This window comes from Pongo pygmaeus, chromosome 1 (genome assembly GCF_028885625.2).
Source record: "Pongo pygmaeus isolate AG05252 chromosome 1, NHGRI_mPonPyg2-v2.0_pri, whole genome shotgun sequence".
NCBI lineage: Eukaryota > Metazoa > Chordata > Mammalia > Primates > Hominidae > Pongo > Pongo pygmaeus.
The window spans coordinates 154,827,702-154,848,414 of NC_072373.2; the positions used below are offsets into that span (position 1 = coordinate 154,827,702).

At 38.3% G+C, this 20,713-nt stretch overlaps 1 protein-coding gene across 4 annotated transcripts in view; it reads left to right on the forward strand.

Annotated features, from left to right (window-relative positions):
- SLC44A5 (solute carrier family 44 member 5) overlaps positions 1-20,713 on the forward strand; it is a 437,474-nt gene that overhangs the window by 270,722 nt on the left and 146,039 nt on the right. For all 4 annotated transcript variants that reach the window (XM_054438287.2, XM_063654073.1, XM_054438277.1 and 1 more), the window contains one exon: positions 19,608-19,656. In XM_054438287.2, the coding sequence (XP_054294262.1) occupies positions 19,608-19,656 (49 nt within the window). The remainder of the gene's footprint in view (positions 1-19,607; positions 19,657-20,713) is intronic.

The following is a 20,713-nucleotide window of genomic DNA, read 5'->3' on the forward strand; positions in this document are numbered from 1 at the left end:
TCTCTACTTTTCTTTTTTTTAATTTAATTTTATTTATTTATTTATTTTTATTATTATACTTTAAGTTTTAGGGTACATGTGCACAATGTGCATGTTAGTTACATATGTATACATGTGACATGCTGGTGTGCTGCACCCACTGACTCGTCATTTAGCATTAGGTATATCTCCTAATGCTATCCCTCCCCCATCCCCCCACCCCACAACAATCCCCATAGTGTGATGTTCCCCTTCCTGTGTCCATGTGTTCTCATTGTTCAGTTCCCATCTACATGGATGAAATTGGAAAAACCAAACGCCGCATGTTCTCACTCTTCTCTACTTTTCAAAAATGTTAGATTGTTTTAAATTTTTGGCTATTACAAATGATGCTGCCATGAACCTTATTATCCGTGTATCTTAATGCACATACACGTAGTATAGGGTATATATTTAGGACTGAAATTGTTCTTTTATAGGGTCAGATCATGCCAAACTTTTTGAAAACACTTCTACCAATTTTTATTCTTACTAGCAGTGTATAAGACTCCACATCTTTGTCAAGACATCATGTTATCAAGCTTTTCAATTTTTATGCATCTTTGGGGGGTATATAATAATTTCTCTGTGGTTTTAATGTATATCTTCCTAATTACTAATGAGATTGAATATGATTTCATTATTTATTGACCATTTGGATTTTCTTCTCTGAAGTTCCTATCCAAGTCTTTTGCTCATGTTTTTATAAAGTTTTGTCTTAAAAAAAAAAAAAAAAACTGAAGTTCTCCGATGAGAACACATGGACACATCGGAGGGAACAACACACACTGGGGCCTGTTAGGGGGACTGGCGGTGGGGGAGAACATCAGGAAAAATAGCTAAGGGATGCTGGACTTAATACCCGGGTGATGGGTTGATCTGTGCAGCAAACCACCACGGCTACACTTTGACCTATGTAACAAACCTGCACATCCTGCACATGTACCTTGAAACTTAAGATAAAAGTTGAAGGAAAAAAGAGAAAAAGAAGACAACATAAAGCACAAAAAGTATTTTAAAACACAGAATTTATCTTTTTTTTTTTCCTTAGGTAGATAACTTATGGGGTATAAGAACCTTCTTAGTTTTTTATCAGTACTCCAAAGAAATCCTGTTTTTCAAAAATAATAGAACAGATTCCAGTTTTGCTTCAAGGTTTTTTTGATTTAAAGCGCTTTAAAAAAAAGAGGTTTTTTACGTATTCTAGATATTAGTAATTCAGTGTTATCCCTCTCTTTATTGAGCCTTTCCATGAATAAAATTTCTTTTCTTTTTCTTTTCCTTTTTCTCTCTTTTTTTTCTTTTTTTTTTTTTTTGGTAAAGTGTATTATTCATTATGATGAGTACTTTTGGGGAATGGTTTGGCGGGGTGGGGTGACAGTTAGAATCTCAAAGACTGGAATGGAAGACTCTTAAAGTGGCCAGGCTTTCTAAACCACTCTCAGTACAGCCACTCTACTTCCATCCTCAAGAACATCCTTGTAGAGTTGGGTACATCAAAGCGCATTATCTTGCCAAGTGTAGCAATGCTTTCCCTTACATTAGAACTCATTTACTGATACCAGTGTAATAGAAGGAAGAAAGCCTGATGCTTCCAATAAAGTAAAAATACCTTATATCTGTCTCTCTACAAATAGACTCACTTTATAGCTAGTTCTTTTTGTGCACTGCTTAATAAATCCTCTCTCTGAGGTCATAATGACTTTATAACTTTACCTTTCACTTCAGGCTTTTCTATCTGAGATTGATTTTTGTGCCTGATGTAAGGTAATGTCCAAGTTTATTATTTTTTTCTTTATAGATATCCATTGTCCTACCACCATTTATTGAATAGAGTGTACATTTACTGATGATTTTTGTCTCTTTGATCAAAATATTGGATAAATTACTGAGAAAGTGTGTTACAATCTCTACCATGATTATGTCTCTTTCTCCTTGTGGTTCTACACATTCACATTTTGAATTTTGTTATTAAGTGCATGTAATTAAAATTATTACATCTTCCTAGTTAACTGAACCTTTATTATTATGAAATGACTCTCTTTATTGCTATAGGTTGGTGCAAAAGTAATTGCGAGTTTTGCCATATTTCAATGGCAAAACCACAATTACTTTTGCACCAACCTGATAGTAATGTATTTTACTATAATTTCGATTTCTAGAGATCAACTTCAACTCATTCCTTTTGGTTAAAATTCACATGCTTTATCTTCTTCCATCCTTTTGTTTCAACCTTTTTCTTTCTTTCTTTTTTTTTTTTTTTTTTTTTGAGATGGAGTCTCACCCTGTCACGCAGGCTGAAGTGCAATGGCACAATCCTGGCTCACTGCAACATTCACCTCCTGGGTTAAAGCGATTCTCCTTTCTCAGCCTTCCAAGTAGCTGGGATTACAGGTGCACGCTACCACGCCTGGCTAATTTTTTGTATCTTTAGTAAAGACAGGGTTTCACCATGTTGGCCAGGCTGGTCTTGAACTCCTGACCTCGTGATCCTCCCGCCTTGGCCTCCCAAAGTGCTGGGATTACAGGCGTGAGCCACCAGGCCCGGCCTGTTTCAACCTTTTTCTATCCTTGTGTTTTGTATATACATATAGCATATAGTTGGATTTTGTTTTTTATCTAGTATGACAATTTTATCTTTTACAGGCATATTTTGTCCCTTTGTGTTGAATGTAATTGTAAATAAACTTGAGCTTGTATATTTCTTAGCCTACTCAGGCTGCTGTAACATAATACTATATAGACTGGGTGGCTCAAACAGTACACATTTATTTCTCACAGTTCTGGAGATGAAAAGTTGAAGATCAGGGTGTGGGCTGATTTGATTCTGGTTGAGTGCCCTTTTCCTGATTTGTAGATGGCTGGTAGACAGCCATCCCCTTGCTGTGTCCTCACATGGCAAAGGGAGACCACCGGTCTCCTTTCCTTTTCTTATAAGAGCTCTAATCTAATCATGGGAACCCCTCTCTCATGATTTTATCTAAACCTACCACCCTCAAAGGCCCTTACTTCCAAATAACATCATAGTTGGGTTGGGGTTGGTGGGGCGAGGTAGGACTTCAACATATAAACTTTGGGAGGGCATAAACATTCAGTCCATAACAGTATATATCATCTTATGTTGTGCTTTCTTATTTCCCAGACTGGTCTATGTTTATTTTCCTTTTCTTTCTTACCTGATTATAGATGGACTAAATTTCTTATTCTATTTTCCTTCCTCTGCTAGTCTGGAAGTAACGTACGCTGATTCTACTCTTTTAAAATTACAGCCTGCATACTTATAAAAGTTTAAAATGCATTCATATTTTACCCTTTTTTTACATAATACCAAAGTCCATAATATTTCAATTTTTGGATTATATTGTTGCCGTAATTTTTTCTTGTTTTATTTAACCCCACAAGACTTTATTAATTATTGCTTTAAATAATAAGTGATCATTCTCCTTTCTCCATAGTTCTTCACTCTACATTTCTTCTTTCATCATAAGTCTTCGATCTGGCTTACTTTTTCTTCTCTCATTACACAATGTATTTTAGTGAGGGCTTGCTGGGGCAAACTCTCATTTGTTTTGCCTGAAAGTGTCTTTATTTCACCCTTTCTTTTGAACATATTGTCACCAGATATAGAATTCTATGTTGATGGCTATTTTGTTTCATTGCCTTTCTCCATCATCTCTATATCTCTATTCCCTATTTCTGGAAATCTGATTTGATATCTGTTAGAACTTCGCATTCCATCCTCACATTCCATCCTCAGTATAACAACTACTATTTTTTTTGTTTGTTTTTGAGATGGAGTCTCACTCTCTTTCCCAGGCTGGAGTGCAGTGGCACGATCTCAGCTTACTGCAACCTCTGCCTCCTGGGCTCAAGCAATCCTCACGCCTCGGCCTCCCAAGCAGCTGGGACTATAGGTGTGCACCACCACACTGGCTAATTTTTTGTATATTTTAAGTAGAGATGAGGTTTCACCATGTCTAGAATTCCTGACCTCTGGTGATCCACACACCTTGGCCTCCCAAAGTGCTAGGATTACAGGTGTGAGCCACCACACCTGGCCCAGCAATTATTTTTTAATATTTTTCATCTCTTTATTTCTCTATGCTACATTCTAAATAACTTATGTTGACTTACTTTCTAGTTTGCTAATTGTCTCTTCAGCTGTGTCTAATCTGATGTCAAATTTATCTAGTGAGTTTTACATTTCATTTGTTGTGACTTTCTTTTCTCAATTCGATTTGCTTCATTTTCAAATCTACTAGGTAACTTTTTATAGTTCTTCACATTTATCTACAAGTTTGTCTTTTATTTCTAAAAAACAGTAAACGTTGTTTTATAACCTAGGACTAATAATTTAAATATCTGAAGACTTCATATATCTATTTCTGTTTGCTAATGATCTAGTTCTTTCTTGGTGTCTTGTTTCCTGGTGTAGCTTTTTTTTGCGTGAGCTGCATATTTTCTTTGGGAAACTATTACGAGAACACATAGAATAAAAGTACATTCCAACAGAGGTCTTTTGTTGTTATTAATCTGTCAGTTTTCTAGGAGCACCTACAGATCGAATAGAGTTTGATTACTTCACATACACTGCAAATTCAAATGAGGTGCTTTTCCTCATCTTTTTGCTTAGTGCCACCATTCTTAAGGATATGGTGGATTTAATCTGAGGGATAGCTCTCTGAAGTTCCAACTGTATGGAGGGACAGTCTATTTGAGCCCTCATCTTGAACAGCCTCTAGGTTATGTGTTCTGGCCCCCTTGCTCATGGAATTTGCTAAGTTGATAAATATCTTTGAGGCTATAATGGCTTTAGTAGTGTCTTTCTTTCTCTGGATTCTCCCTTTTCCTGTATTTTGGCCTGATATTTTTCCACTATTTTGTCAATTTTATAGTGCTTTTAAGATATTCTTTAAGCTTTATGTCTCAAATTTTTAGTTGCTTTGACAGAGAGAGAGAGAAAGAGAGAGAGAGAGAGAGGAGAGAGAGAGAGAGAAGGGAGCCTACAATACTTTTGGTATTGAAGCTAGCAGGTATAGTTTTTCCTTGCAGATTTATCCTCACAGTTTTGTACTACTGGCATCATGGAAGAATATGAGGCAAATCCCTTTTCTTAAATGCCAGGTTTTCCTTCTCTAGTCTTTCACTCTCTCTTCCAAATCTATGCAGAATATAAGAGAAATAATCCCAAGGTTTTCTTTTGACAATTAGTTCACAATATGTTCAGCCTCTTTATGAAAAATCCATTTTGTAAGAAAAAAATTTCATGGACATTTCTGCCTCACATATGGTCCACAGAATTTACAAGTATGTAAAATCCAGGCTATTGTATCTTTGACGTTAGCCAGGGAGATACAACTCCAAAAGAGGGTGAGATCAGCCCTAGGCATCTATTTCTTATGATTGTCTTAATCTGTAACACACACACACACACATACATACTCACCACCACTCCCTTAGCCCTGGAAAAGAAGATATTTCTCTCTCTCTCTCTGTCTCTTTCTCTCTCTCTCAATAACAGCTTATAATGGATAATACAATAGTTTGTATGTATCTCTGTTGTCTGCTGTTTCTTCTGTTTATAGTTCTAAGTGACTGGCCTGACCCATTGGTGAGAGATCATAGTTTACCACCATTTTTGCTCAATTACCCTGTAAATAGAAGCATCCATGTGATACAGATTCTAATAGAATACTCCACCTGTAGTTTTTATTTGTTAGATCATGATGCATTGTGGGTAGAAATTGTGCACTAAAACATGTTTTCTTTCCTACACTTTAGGCCCAGGAATAGAGATGTTTTCCCAGTGATTATTAATGTCTATCTTCTTGAGTTGTGGCAAAAGTCAGAGTTGATAAGCAGTTTAATTTTATTCTCATCAATAACCTGTGGGTGATATGAGGAAGCAGGAGAGATGTTATCACTAGCTACCAAACTGCTTTATGCACTTGTGATAAACTGACAAACTCTTGCTGTTTTTCTTTAGTAGTATTTATTCTTAAGTTTAATAGAAAGTCTTTTACTTGGCTATAACTTTAAAGACAATTTTCCTCTTCTTACAGAAGAACTTAATTTTTATGTTTATTTAATGATGAAAATTATCATTTTCCCCAATCTTTATTCATTTACTGTGCTGCTGCCTGAACTCCACACTCAGAAAAGCAAGATGAAGTCACTTATTTTATATTTGGGGCAAATGCGTATGCTGTTCGTTTTCCATCTTTAATTGTGAAGTTGTTATTTTTTTTAGAAGGTAGGGGAAAAGGGCCTGGCATGATAATGAATTGCATAACCTTTGAAACTAGAGGAAAATAAGGAGTCGTTTCAATGTAATTAGAGTATTTCATAGGTCTTTTTTTTTTTTTGAGTGATTCATGTTGAGCAATAAAATACAAATATAGCTAGAAAGAAATGTTAGAAAACCCAAGCTGATAACCTTCAAGCTCAATTCATGTTCTTGTTTGCTTCCAGACTTTCTTTTTAAATCAATATTGATTCAGAATTTATTTATTCTGAGATGATGTATGATTATCCAATAATTCATGGCTGTTCTATAGCACAAATTCACTGCTTTGTCACACTAATCAAGAAAAATCATTTTTTCAAAAGTGCATTTCAAATGCCCCCTAAACGTCCATCATTCAGCACTGCCTATAAAATCAGTCTGTTAGGCAGCCTGAGTGCTTTATATATTTTTTTCTTTTGAGGTGCTTCTTTTAGTTATTACTTCTAAGGTTATAACTGAATTGTTTATGATTTGTGTTCATATAGAGCAAATTATTTCAAATGATGATACAAACTACTTAAAAAACATCCTAGTGATTTGAAAAATGTTTATTAAAACAGGAGATTTGACATTCTTGGTAGAATATAAGGTGATTCATCATCTCATGTTTAGGAAGTTACTCAGACTGGGAGAAGAACAACCATCATAGGTCATGATACCACTGTATTGTTTGGTTTGAAATCAGTGCTGAAGGAATCTCATTTGCATTTCCATTAATTGTGCCATGTCCAATGTGGGGTCATGTTTCTGCCTGAGATGAGTTTCTGGAATGCTCATCATTTTCTGCATGAGGCGTTGTCATCATTAGGTGATGAAGCAGGGTACCATGCCCTTTCTTTCACCCCCAACAAATGTATTCCTCTGTAATGCTTCTTGAATTACCTCATCCTCTCTCACAGCTACAGTCTCAGCCGGGCATCTACCATCTTATGTCTGAAATACAACAGCCATTTCCTCATTGATTCATCTGCCTTAACTTTCTTATTTCCTCTGCATCAAATATATAAACGCATAACAATTATGTTGCTTATTTAGAAGACTTTGGGGGTGGTGTAAGTCCTCCTCCAACTCCTGGTAATGTGCTTAATTCCTCTAACTGCTGTCATGTTTTGTCCCCTAGGCATAGCTCTTTGTTACAGCTAAGTATGTGCTGTTGTCTAGCTTTCACACATGACATATTATTTCCTCTAAGTATGGTTAAAATTTCTCTCCTTCTAAAAGTTATTCCATAACCATCACACCCAGCTTAGTCACTGAAATCCTTCTAGAATTATTGGTATTATTTGTAGCCAATGTGTCAATTCAACAAGTTGGTTTGTACTGATTCTACACTGATCACTTTAGTTATGTGGGTAATTTACATTTTACTGTTTCCCACGTTAGTTGGTCTCCTCTGAAGGTAGAAATTGTTTCCCAACTTTTTTTCCCTCCATTATGTATCATTTTATGGATGAAAAAATGGAAGGTTAGAGGGGCAAAAAGTAATTCTCCCAAGATCATACTGCTTATAGATGGTAGAAATAACATTTTATACCAGTTAATTTGAGACCCAGTTTTTATTCACCAATATGGAATACTTTCTCCCTTACTTCCTTTGTCAGCTTCTACTTGCCTTGACATTACAATCAGTTACTGAATTAGTGTTGGTGATAAAGGGAGTAATTTTTCACATCAGTGCACTTCTAGGAGTCTATTAACTTCCTTTAATCTAAGTTGAAATTTATCTAAAGTGATTTGCTGGTGACTGCCAAGATTGATCCTTTAGTTGTATTTTCTTAATCTGAATTAAATATACAAGATATCAAAATTACATTGACATTCTTTTAAAATTTATCTTGTAAATATTTATTGAATGCCTCCTATGTGTACAACAGGCACTAATGTAGGTAACAGGAACAGAGAAATAACCAAGATCTCATTTCTACCCTAGAGAAACTATGTAGTAATCCAGTAGGATAAATAGTCATATGTATTAGCTTCCTATTGCTGTGGTAATGAATTACCACACAATTCTAAGTGTGGCTTAGAAAAACACAAATTTATTGTCTTATATTTCTAGATGTTAGAAGTCCAAAATACATCTCAATGAGCTAAAATCAAGGCATTAGCAGGATGTCCAGGGGAGATCCATTTTCTTACTTTATCCAGGTTCTAGAAGCTTCTGTATTCCTTGGCTAATGACTCTCTTACATCTTTAAAGCCAGAAATAGCCAGTTGAGTTTTTCTAACATCACATCATTCCAACCTTGTTTCTGTTGTCACATTTCCTTCTTTGACTCATCTGCCTCCCTCTTCCCTATAGAAGTACCCTTGTGACCACATTGGGCTCACCCAGATAATCCAGGCTAATCTCACCATTTCATGGTCCTTAATTTATTAGCATCTGCAAAATCCCTTTCCTTATATTAGGTAACATATTTACAGGGTCCAGGGATTAGGATGTGAACATCTTTGGGAGACCATTATTCTGTCTACCACAACATGTAAACAGATAACCTGTATTATAGTGTGGTAAGCTCAACAATGCAAATGGAAGTACTGTTTCTCAGAGATTAATGGAATTAGCTGCTTTGGAATGGAATTCTTTGAAAGTTCTCAGGATTCTTCTCCTGTCAAAGTGGGTGGAATTCACTTTGGCCCACTTTGGCACAGTGGCCAGTAGAATGTCTTTGTTCTTGTCCTTCTTGAGAATCAGTAGGAAGTTTGTGAGGGGAAGTGTAGGCCTCCTTTAGCCATCACCAAGGGAATAAGGAGGAGAAAGTCACATTACTCAGAGGGAACAGAATATGAAAAGGGGGGAACCATACATAGTACAGAATTGCATAAGACCAAGTTAAAAGAGGGACATTATAAGAAATAAGACTGGTGAGATGAGCCATATCGTAAAAAGCCATGTGTGTTGGGCTAAGAAGTGGGAACATCATCCTGTAAGAAATGGCTAAGAACATGATTCCTTATTATTTGGTGAGACTTAGAGGAAAACAGAACGCTTTCTTTGAATAAAATGACAGGCCCTCTTTTACAGACATACTATAAAGCATGTTTTAAAAATAAAATAAAACATGTACTTAATTATTCACAATTCTCTGCTGGCTATTGTTGCATATTAAAGTCTTAATTTTGTACTGCTCCATTTTTCCATGTTCACTGGAAAGTTATCTGACCTGCTTACTCACAGTAGGTCTCTTTTAAGTTCTAGAACATGTATTCATCCCACCTGAGTTCCTTTTTTGCTCTCTGAATTAATATTAGGTTCTCAGAAGGAGAATATTCCTGCAGGAATAAAATCAAATGTTTTGGATTTTTACTTTTTATAGCTTATCAATGGTAGTTATATTGTCATTTTCTTTGAGAAACAGATTACTTTTAAAGAAAAGAGTCTTTCTAAGCATGACTGGCTGCTTTATCTTGCCATTTGCTTTCAATGGAGCCATGTGAAATCTGCACCTATGAATTGAATTAATTACCTGAACTATTTTCCTTAATCTTCATGAATTATTTCTGGTTTGGAAATTGCATTGTATGGCTGCAATACCAACTGTTAACCACAACAACAAATGTGTAGCTGTCTTTTATAAATGTTTTTCAATGATTCTAAATTTACTGTTGTAAGACAATAAATTTGGTGATCAGAAAGTCAAATGACTTAAGAAGCTTATAAAATATTATATAATTTTAGGGTTTTTGTCTTTAAATGAGAAATATGAATTGCATTCAAGGAGCTAAGCCACATGACAGCGAACCACTGTGGCTCTTTTCATTTAGCTGGCCCCTCAGTCTATTTATTCCAGAGATGCAATTACAGTACGTGAGGGCCCCTATAAAAGCACTGCCCTCTGTTGATTTGCAGGATATAAAAAATTTGCATGACAATACAAATTCTGCCAGCACATGGGGGCAGGGTGAAGTAATCACTTTCCAGCTGTCATTACTATAGAGAATCAGCTCAATCTTATCATCTGACTGTGGTTTTGGTGTATTTTCAACTGAAATATAAAGCAGCCAGGATTTACAATCAGAAAGTGTCAGCTTTTCAGGCAGATTCGACAATGGCATTTCATTTACACTGCAATCCACTTTCTCACTTGGTGAGGTACAAATCACAGGAAGATTGGAAGCCAGCCTAAATACTTTAAAGCTGGTTTTGCCTACCTTTAATGTAAACAGCAAATAATTACAAAATCAATAGAAGTTGTTAACCCCTTTAAACCTGTCTTCTTAATCATCTGTGGAATTACTTTAAAATGACCAATGAGCAACTTACTGCTAAATGGTTCAACACAGGCTTTGGAGTTGGACAGTCTGCCTTCCAATGCCACCTCCGCCTCTTGTTAGCTGAGTGAGCTAGGGAAAATTATCTCACCTTGCTGTATCCCAACTTCCTCATTTGTAAAATAGAATAATAATAATGGCATATTTTATTACATTGAAATGGCATGAATTTTTAGAAACATTAAATGACACAATAAATACACTAGGGCTATTGCATTGCACTGCTCAGAGAAGTACAATTCACATTGCATTGTATGTGGAATTGTGCAAGATGGCAGACCTACATGTAAAGAACTTAAGGTAGTCCCTGGTACAAATAAGAATAAATTTTATAGAATTTATGATCTTTCCTTTTTCTTGAAATTATTTGGCTTTCTTGAATGTCTGTGTCTCTTCCTAAAACTCTTTCACTGGCTCCTCACATCTAATGGTAGTGTCTCCCAAAACTCATACACATCATGATGACCTGCTTTTCTCCTCATTTTCTCCATTAGGTTGGTCTGTTAAGTAGAACTAGACATAATGACAGTGTGTAAACTAGGATGTAGTTATTAAATTGAGACTAAAATCAAAGAGCTTAATGGTTCCCAAATCTGCCTGTGCATCAGAGTTAGTTAGTGGGTCATTTAAAAATACAGATTCTCAGGCCCATTCCTCAGATCTATGGAATTAGAACATTTGATATGGGGGATTGTTGGAATCTTGTACCCCTAAAAGTTTTTGAGCTATTTCAGCTATTCAGACAGATTTGGGAACTGAAATCTAGAACCAGGAATGATGCAAATATTACTGTTCAAAATCAGAGTGAAAGATTCAAGTCAAAGAGCACAGGGTCAGAGCATGAGCAGAAAATGAAGCCAGAGCTGAGTGTTAGGAGCTTGTGAAGCCTATTCATTCATAACCCGCCCTGTGCCCCACAGCATTCTCTGTCACAGCTCTTACCGCACAGTGTTGAAATGATGTTTCCAGCTTATGTTTCTTTTCTTTCTTCCTTTTTTCCTTCCTTCCTTCCTTCTTCCTTCCTTCCTTCCTTCCTCTTTCTCTCTCATTCCTTCCTTCTTTTTCTTTCTTTTCTCTTCCTTTCTTTCCTTTCTCTTTCTTTTCTTTCTCTCTTTCTTTTTTTAATATATATATATTTATTATTATTATTATTATTATACTTTAGGTTTTATGGTACATGTGCGCAATGTGCAGGTAAGTTACATATGTATACATGTGCCATGCTGGTGCACTGCACCCACTAACTCGTCATCTAGCATTAGGTATATCTCCCAATGCTATCCCTCCCCCCTCTCCCCACCCCACAACAATCTCCGAAGTGTGATGTTCCCCTTCCTGTGTCCATGTGTTCTCATTGTTCAATTCCCACCTATGAGTGAGAATATGCGCTGTTTGGTTTTTTCTTCTTGCGATAGTTTACTGAGAATGATGATTTCCAATTTCATCCATGTCCCTACAAAGGACATGAACTCATCATTTTTTATGGCTGCATAGTATTCCATGGTGTACATGTGCCACATTTTCTTAATCCAGTCTATCACTGTTGGACATTTGGGTTGGTTCCAAGTCTTTGCTATTGTGAATAATACCGCAATAAACATACGTGTGCAGGTGTCTTTATAGCAGCATGATTTATAGTCCTTTGGGTATATACCCAGTAATGGGATGGCTGGGTCAAATGGAATTTCTAGTTCTAGATCCCTGAGGAATCGCCACACTGACTTCCACAAGGGTTGAACTAGTTTACAGTCCCACCAACAGTGTAAAAGTGTTCCTATTTCTCCACATCTTCTCCAGCACCTGTTGTTTCCTGACTTTTTAATGATTGCCATTCTAACTGGTGTGAGATGGTATCTCATTGTGCTTTTGATTTGCATTTCTCTGATGGCCAGTGATGATGAGCATTTTTTCATGTGTTTTTTGGCTGCATAAATGTCTTCTTTTGAGAAGTGTCTGTGCATGTCCTTCGCCCACTTTTTGATGGGGTTGTTTGTTTTTTTCTTGTAAATTTGTTGGAGTTCATTGTAGATTCTGGATATTAGCCCTTTGTCAGATGAGTAGGTTGCAAAAATTTTCTCCCATTTTGTAGGTTGCCTGTTCACTCTGATGGTAGTTTCCTTTGCTGTGCAGAAGCTCTTTAGTTTAATTAGATCCCATTTGTCAATTTTGGCTTTTGTTGCCATTGCTTTTGGTGTTTTAGACATGAAGTCCTTGCCGATGCCTATGTCCTGAATGGTAATGCCTAGGTTTTCTTCTAGGGTTTTTATGGTTTTAGGTCTAACATTTAAGTCTTTAATCCATCTTGAATTGATTTTTGTATAAGGTGTAAGGAAGGGATCCAGTTTCAGCTTTCTCCATATGGCTAGCCAGTTTTCCCAGCACCATTTATTAAATAGGGAATCCTTTCCCCATTTCTTGTTTTTGTCAGGTTTGTCAAAGATCAGATAGTTGTAGATATGCGGCGTTATTTCTGAGGGCTCTGTTCTGTTCCATTGATCTATATCTCTGTTTTGGTACCAGTACCATGCTGTTTTGGTTACTGTAGCCTTGTAGTATAGTTTGAAGTCAGGTAGTGTGATGCCTCCAGCTTTGTTCTTTTGGCTTAGGATTGACTTGGCGATGCGGGCTCTTTTTTGTTTCCATATGAACTTTAAAGTAGTTTTTTCCAATTCTGTGAAGAAAGTCATTGGTAGCTTGATGGGGATGGCATTGAATCTGTAAATTACCTTGGGAAGGATAGCCATTTTCACGATATTGATTCTTCCTACCCATGAGCATGGAATGTTCTTCCATTTGTTTGTATCCTCTTTTATTTCCTTGAGCAGTGGTTTGTAGTTCTCCTTGAAGAGGTCCTTCACATCCCTTGTAAGTTGGATTCCTAAGTATTTTATTCTCTTTGAAGCAATTGTGAATGGGAGTTCACTCATGATTTGGCTCTCTGTTTGTGTGTTATTGGTGTATAAGAATGCTTGTGATTTTTGTACATTGATTTTGTATCCTGAGACTTTGCTGAAGTTGCTTATCAGCTTAAGGAGATTTTGGGCTGAGACAGTGGGCTTTTCTAGATATACAATCATGTCATCTGCAAACAGGGACAATTTGACTTCCTCTTTTCCTAATTGAATACCCTTGATTTCCTTCTCCTGCCTAATTGCCCTGGCCAGAACTTCCAACACTATGTTGAATAGGAGTGGTGAGAGAGGGCATCCCTGTCTTGTGCCAGTTTTCAAAGGGAATGCTTCCAGTTTTTGCCCATTCAGTATGATATTGGCTGTGGGTCTGTCATAGATAGCTTTTATTATTTTGAGATACATCCCATCAATACCTAATTTATTGAGAGTTTTTAGCATGAAGTGTTGTTGAATTTTGTCAAAGGCCTTTTCTGCATCTATTGAGATAATCATGTGGCTTTTGTCTTTGGTTCTGTTTATAAACTGGATTACATTTATTGATTTGCGTATATTGAACCAGCCTTGCATCCCAGGGATGAAGCCCACTTGATCATGGTGGATAAGCTTTTTGATGTGCTGCTGGATTCTGTTTGCCAGTATTTTATTGAGGATTTTTGCATCAATGTTCATCAAGGATACTGGTCTAAAATTCTCTTTTTTGGTTGTGTCTCTGCCAGGCTTTGGTATCAGGATGATGCTGGCCTCATAAAATGAGTTAGGGAGGATTCCCTCATTTGCTATTGATTGGAATAGTTTCAGAAGGAATGGTACCAGCTCCTCCTTGTACCTCTGGTAGAATTCGGCTGTGAACCCATCTGGTCCTGGACTCTTTTAGGTTGGTAAGCTATTGATTATTGCCACAATTTCAGCTCCTGTTATTGGTCTATTCAGAGATTCAACTTCTTCCTGGTTTAGTCTTGGGGGGGTGTATGTGTTGAGGAATTTATCCATTTCTTCTAGATTTTCTAGTTTATTTGCATAGAGGTGTTTGTAATATTCTCTGATGGTAGTTTGTATTTCTGTGGGATTGATGGTGATATCCCCTTTATCATTTTTTATTGCATCTATTTGATTCTTCTTTTTTTCTTTATTAGTCTTGCTAGCAGTCTATCAATTTTGTTGATCCTTTCAAAAAACCAGCTCCTGGATTCATTAATTTTTTGAAGGGTTTTTTGTGTCTCTATTTCCTTCAGTTTTGCTCTGATTTTAGTTATTTCTTGCCTTCTGCTAGCTTTTGAATGTGTTTTCTCTTGCTTTTCTAGTTCTTTTAATTGTGATGTTAGGGTGTCAATTTTGGATCTTTCCTGCTTTCTCTTGTGGGCATTTAGTGCTATAAATTTCCCTCTACACACTGCTTTGAATGCATCCCAGAGATTCTAGTATGTTGTGTCTTGGTTCTTGCTGGTTTCAAAGAACATCTTTATTTCAGCCTTCATTTCGTTACGTACGCAGTAGTCATTCAGGAGCAGGTTGTTCAGTTTCCATGTAGTTGAGCGGTTTTGAGTGAGATTCTTAATCCTGAGTTCTAGCTTCAATGCACTGTGATCTGAGAGATAGTTTGTTATAATTTCTGTTCTTTTACATTTATTGAGGAGAGCTTTACTTCCAAGTATGTGGTCAATTTTGGAATAGGTGTGGTGTGGTGCTGAAAAAAATGTATATTCTGTTGATTTGGGATGGAGAGTTCTGTAGATGTCTATTAGGTCTGCTTGGTGCAGAGCTGAGTTCAATTCCTGGGTATCCTTGTTGACTTTCTGTCTTGTTGATCTGTCTAATGTTGACAGTGGGGTGTTAAAGTCTCCCATTATTAATGTGTGGGAGTCTAAGTCTCTGTGTAGGTCACTAAGGACTTGCTTTATGAATCTGGGTGCTCCTGTATTGGGTGCATATATATTTAGGATAGTTAGCTCTTCTTGTTGAATTAATCCCTTTACCATTATGTAATGGCCTTCTTTGTCTCTTTTGATCTTTGTTGGTTTAAAGTCTGTTTTATCAGAGACTAGGATTGCAACCCCTGCCTTTTTTTGTTTTCCATTTGCTTGGTAGATCTTCCTCCATCCTTTTATTTTGAGCCTATGTGTGTCTCTGCAGGTGAGATGGGTTTCCTGAATACAGCACAGTGATGGGTCATGACTCTTTATCCAATTTGCCAGTCTGTGTCTTTTAATTGGAGCATTTAGTCCATTTACATTTAAAGTTAATACTGTTATATGTGAATTTGATCCTGTCATTATGATGTTAGCTGGTTATTTTGCTCGTTAGTTGATGCAGTCTCTTCCTAGTCTCGATGGTCTTTACATTTTGGTATGATTTTGCAGTGGCTGGTACCGGTTGTGCCTTTCCATGTTTAGCGCTTCCTTCAGGAGCTCTTTTAGGGCAGGCCTGGTGGTGACAAAATCTCTCAGCATTTGCTTGTCTGTAAAGTATTTTATTTCTCCTTCACTTATGAAGCTTAGTTTGGCTGGATATGAAATTCTGGGTTGAAAATTCTTTTCTTTAGAATGTTGAATATTGGCCCCCACTCTCTTCTGGCTTGTAGGGTTTCTGCCGAGAGATCCGCTGTTAGTCTGATGGGCTTCCCTTTGAGGGTAACCCGACCTTTCTCTCTGGCTGCCCTTAACATTTTTTCCTTCATTTCAACTTTGGTGAATCTGACAATTATGTGTCTTGGAGTTGCTCTTCTCGAGGAGTGTCTTTGTGGCGTTCTCTGTATTTCCTGAACCTGAATGTTGGCCTGCCTTGCTAGATTGGGGAAGTTCTCCTGGATAATATCCTGCATAGTGTTTTCCCACTTGTTTCCATTATCCCCGTCACTTTCAGGTACACCAATCAGACGTAGATTTGGTCTTTTCCCATAGTCCCACATTTCCTGGAGGCTTTGCTCGTTTCTTTTTATTCTTTTTTCTCTAAGCTTCCCTTCTTGCTTCATTTCATTCATTTCATCTTCCAGGGCTGACACCCTTTCTTCCATTTGATCGCATCGGCTCCTGAGGCTTCTGCATTCTTCACGTAGTTCTCGAGCCTTGGTTTTCAGCTCCATCAGCTCCTTTAAGCACTTCTCTGTATTGGTTATTCTAGTTATACATTCTTCTAAATTTTTTTCAAAGTTTTCAACTTCTTTGCCTTTGGTTTGAATATCCTCCCGTAGCTCGGAGTAATTTGATCGTCTGAAGCCTTCTTCTCTCAGCTCGTCAAAGTCATTCTCCATCCAGCTTTGTTCCGTTGCTGGTGAGGAACTGCGTTCCTTTGGAGGAGGAGAGGTACTCTGCTTTTTAGAGTTTCCAGTTTTTCTGCTCTGTTTTTTCCCCATCTTTGTGGTTTTATCTACTTTTGGTCTTTGATGATGGTGATGTACAGATGGGTTTTTGGTGTGGATGTCCTTTCTGTTAGTTTTCCTTCTAACAGACAGGACCTTCAGCTGCAGGTCTGTTGGAGTACCTGGCCAGCTGTGTGAGGTATCAGTCTGCCCCTGCTGGGGGGTGCCTCCCAGTTAAGCTGCTCTGGGGTCAGGGGTCAGGGACCCACTTGAGGAGGCAGTCAGCCCTTTCTCAGATCTCCAGCTGCGTGCTGGGAGAACCACTGCTCTCCTCAAAGCTGTCAGACAGGGACATTTAAGTCTGCAGAGGTTACTGCTGTCTTTTGGTTTGTCTGTGCCCTGCCCCCAGAGGTGGAGCCTACAGAGGCAGGCAGGCCTCCTTGAGCTGTGGTGGGCTCCACCCAGTTCAAGCTTCCAGGCTGCTTTGTTCACCTAAGCGAGCCTGGGCAATGGCAGGCGCCCCTCCCCCAGCCTCGCTGCGGACTTGCTGTTTGATCTCAGACTGCTGTGCTAGCAATCAGCGAGACTCCGTGGGCGTAGGACCCTCTGAGCCAGGTGCGGGCTATGCTCTCCTGGGGCACCGTTTCCTAAGCCCGTCGGAAAAGCACAGTATTCGGGTGGGAGTGGCCCGATTTTCCAGGTGCCGTCTGTCACCCCTGGAAAGGGAACTCCCTGACCCCTTGCGCTTCCCGAGTGAGGCAATGCCTCGCCCCTGCTTCGGCTGGCGCAGGGTGCACTCACCCACTGACCTGCGCCCACTGTCTGGCACTCCCTAGTGAGATGAACATGGTACCTCAGATGGAAATGCAGAAATCACCTGTCTTCTGCGTCGCTCACGCTGGGAGCTGTAGACCGGCGCTGTTCCTATTAGGCCATCTTGGCTCCTCCCCCCCTCTTTCTTTCTTTCTGTCATCTGTCTTGCTCTCTCACCCAATCTGGAGTACAGTGGCACAATCTCAGCTCACTGCAAAGTCCGCCTCCTGGGTTCAAGGGATTCTCATGCCTCAGCCTTTGGAATAGCTAGGACTACAGGTGTGCAGCATCACGCCCAGCTAATTTGAGGTTTTGCCATGTTACCCAGGCTGCTCTGGACTCCTGGCCTCAAGCAGTCCACCAGCCTTGGCTTTTCAAAGTGCTAGGATTATAGGTGTGAGCCACCCATGCCTGGCCCTCTCGAGCTTATATTTCTTATTCAAGTATGAGATTCACAGAAGCAGACTTAGTCTGAAAAATTCCTCTTCATATCCTCACACCAGTGTTCATGGCAAGGATCCAAAAAATGTTGTTAAAATGAATAGTTAAAATGTAAGCCAAGAGAGAGCGAATTATTAATAGGACTCTTTGGCTCTTTTGTTACATATAACCAATTTGAACTAGTTAAAAGTGAGAAAGGAGAACGCAGTTTAAGACTATCAGGTATCTCATGAAACTCAGCGCTGGGCTTCAGGTAGGAACTAGACCACAAGATAAATGCCATTAGGACCATCATCTCTGTTTCTCTTTGAACACTTACTTCAATAACTTCTTTCTGAAAGCCAGATTTCTCTGCTTCTCTGCTTCTCTTGTTTTTGAGGTTTATATTTCGCAGTTCCAGTCTTCTACTGAGAATAACTCATTGTCCATTCTAATTCTAAATTCCTGGGATTGAGAATCTGACTGGCCAGCTTGGATCCAATATCTGAACCGGATCCAGTTGGCCATGGCCAGAAAACAGGCACAAAGAAGAAACATCACTACTAAAGACCTACTCCTGTGGATTGGGGGACAGAGGGATGGTCAGTTCTCAGATAAACTAGACTTAAACACTTTTAATATTATCTGTTGCAGTGAGGCAGATTCAGATAAGCTGTCCAAAAAAGAGAAGCAGACAGTGTGCTAGAGAACTTGGCACTGAAGTACATATCAACTGTCTCAAACAGGAAAATTTTATCTTTTATTCAGGCCCAGACCTTTTTATAGGGACAAATCCCTAGAGGAACAGGTGGGAGTGCTTAGGTTGTAGGGGAAGAGTCAAGAAGTCGGGGATTGCAAAATGCACACCCTTGGCCAGGAATGACTTTACATAACTTGTTACTGGGTCTGCCCACACAGTACATGTAGGGAGAAAAAAGCCATTCCATGTGTACTTTCACTGTTTAAAGAAAAGGGTAATGTATCACAATCATAATGCAGTAAAGTGACAAGGGCACCTTCCCAGATGGCATGAAGTCTGCCAGTAGATTGAAAAAACTGCAATAAAAATGTTTTTATAATAGAACATTAATTTTTATGTACCATGCAGCCAACATGATAGAGACCAACAGTAACTAGTATTTGAACTTCTCGAAGGAAACTCTAATCTACTGAGAGGAATGGGAGAGCTGGGATAAAGAGGCATCTCATATTGAACCGTGCACCTCACAAGTCCTCAGCAACACTTGGTGGTGGAAGATGGTAAAATTGCTTTGCAGACCATAAAGCCTTCAAGTTTTGCTACCCTGGATACAATCTTTAATGTTGGTACTCAGTATGGTGGGAGGATACATTCACCAGGTATATGGAATATGTTCCTTAACCACTCTTCCCAGTCCTCCTTCGAAGCTGGAGACAGGAGAAAGAATTGACAACTGTAACCAAGACATACTTATGTTTCATCAAACCAAAGTATGAATTCATCACTGCGCTGAGCAGTGGACTAACCAATATGTAGATATTTCTTCATTAATATTTTATATTAATTTATTTGCTGGCTTATATGCTTAAAATGTCTTTGTTTTAAATGCAGGTGATCCAAGGACATATGACCCAGATTTCAAAGGGCCTGTTGCCAACAGGTAAGCAATTATTTTTTGGGGAATATGCTTTTTCAAACATACACAGAAAGCTTTGGGGGATGGGAGAGGTACTGTTTTCCAGTCAATGGAGAATTGTGTCTACTGTGAGGGGAAAATGATTTATTTCTGCCTAAATGTCACCTTATTTACACAGGGAAAGTACAGAGAATAAATCTTTCCATGAGTCATGAATATCTTCTCCCATTAGCAAATGAACTGCCTTACATTATTAAACTAAGTGTTTGTACTTTTCAAAAAGAGAAGCGAAAAAAATGCTTTATTTGATTTAACCACTTTGTAGAGAAGCAAACTCATTCAAGTAGTTGTTTTATGCACCTGTTTACTCTGGGACTCACCAATGCAAATGCAGAGTTGCCATGCCAACTTCTTCCAAGCCAAGTATTTGTGCCGCTCAGCTTTCAAGATCAGAGTGCTTTCTCAGAGGCAGTCATTCACCAGTGCATCGTGTGCACTTTAAGATAGTTTAAAATGCTCTAGGGAAATATGTACTCATCTCAGCTGGTGCTTCCTGCCCTCTCCAAGGTTCTGTGCCATTTTAAAATTAGCCAGTAATTCATAGTCCTCTTATTATTTATTTTAGCCTCTATTTGCAAGCTTTTTGCTAATCACAAAGGGGATTGTGAGGTAAAATGTCTACATATGGAGGGAAGACTATGCAGTTGGTGGCTGTTTTTTGCTTAACTTTGATTTCTGGCAGTTGTATGTCATAATGAACCGTAATGTGAACTAGCGATCAGCATGCTCATTTGCACGTGCCAACCATCAGTATGTACTTTAGCATTTGCTGTTATGTCCCTGTAATAGCCCAGCTTTAAAGAGATGTATATTCAGTTTGTTCTAATTTTGTAAAAAAAACAAGTCATTTGTTTCAGGTTACTCATTTAAAGGCATACTTAGAATAAAGGCACCTTCTTTAAAACGAGTCCAAAATCTCTCCATTCTCTCCATGGTAACACCATGAATACATTTTGTTGTCTAGTATACAAACAGCCTCATTCAGTGTGGTGGCTACTTTTACTATCATTACATCCATTTT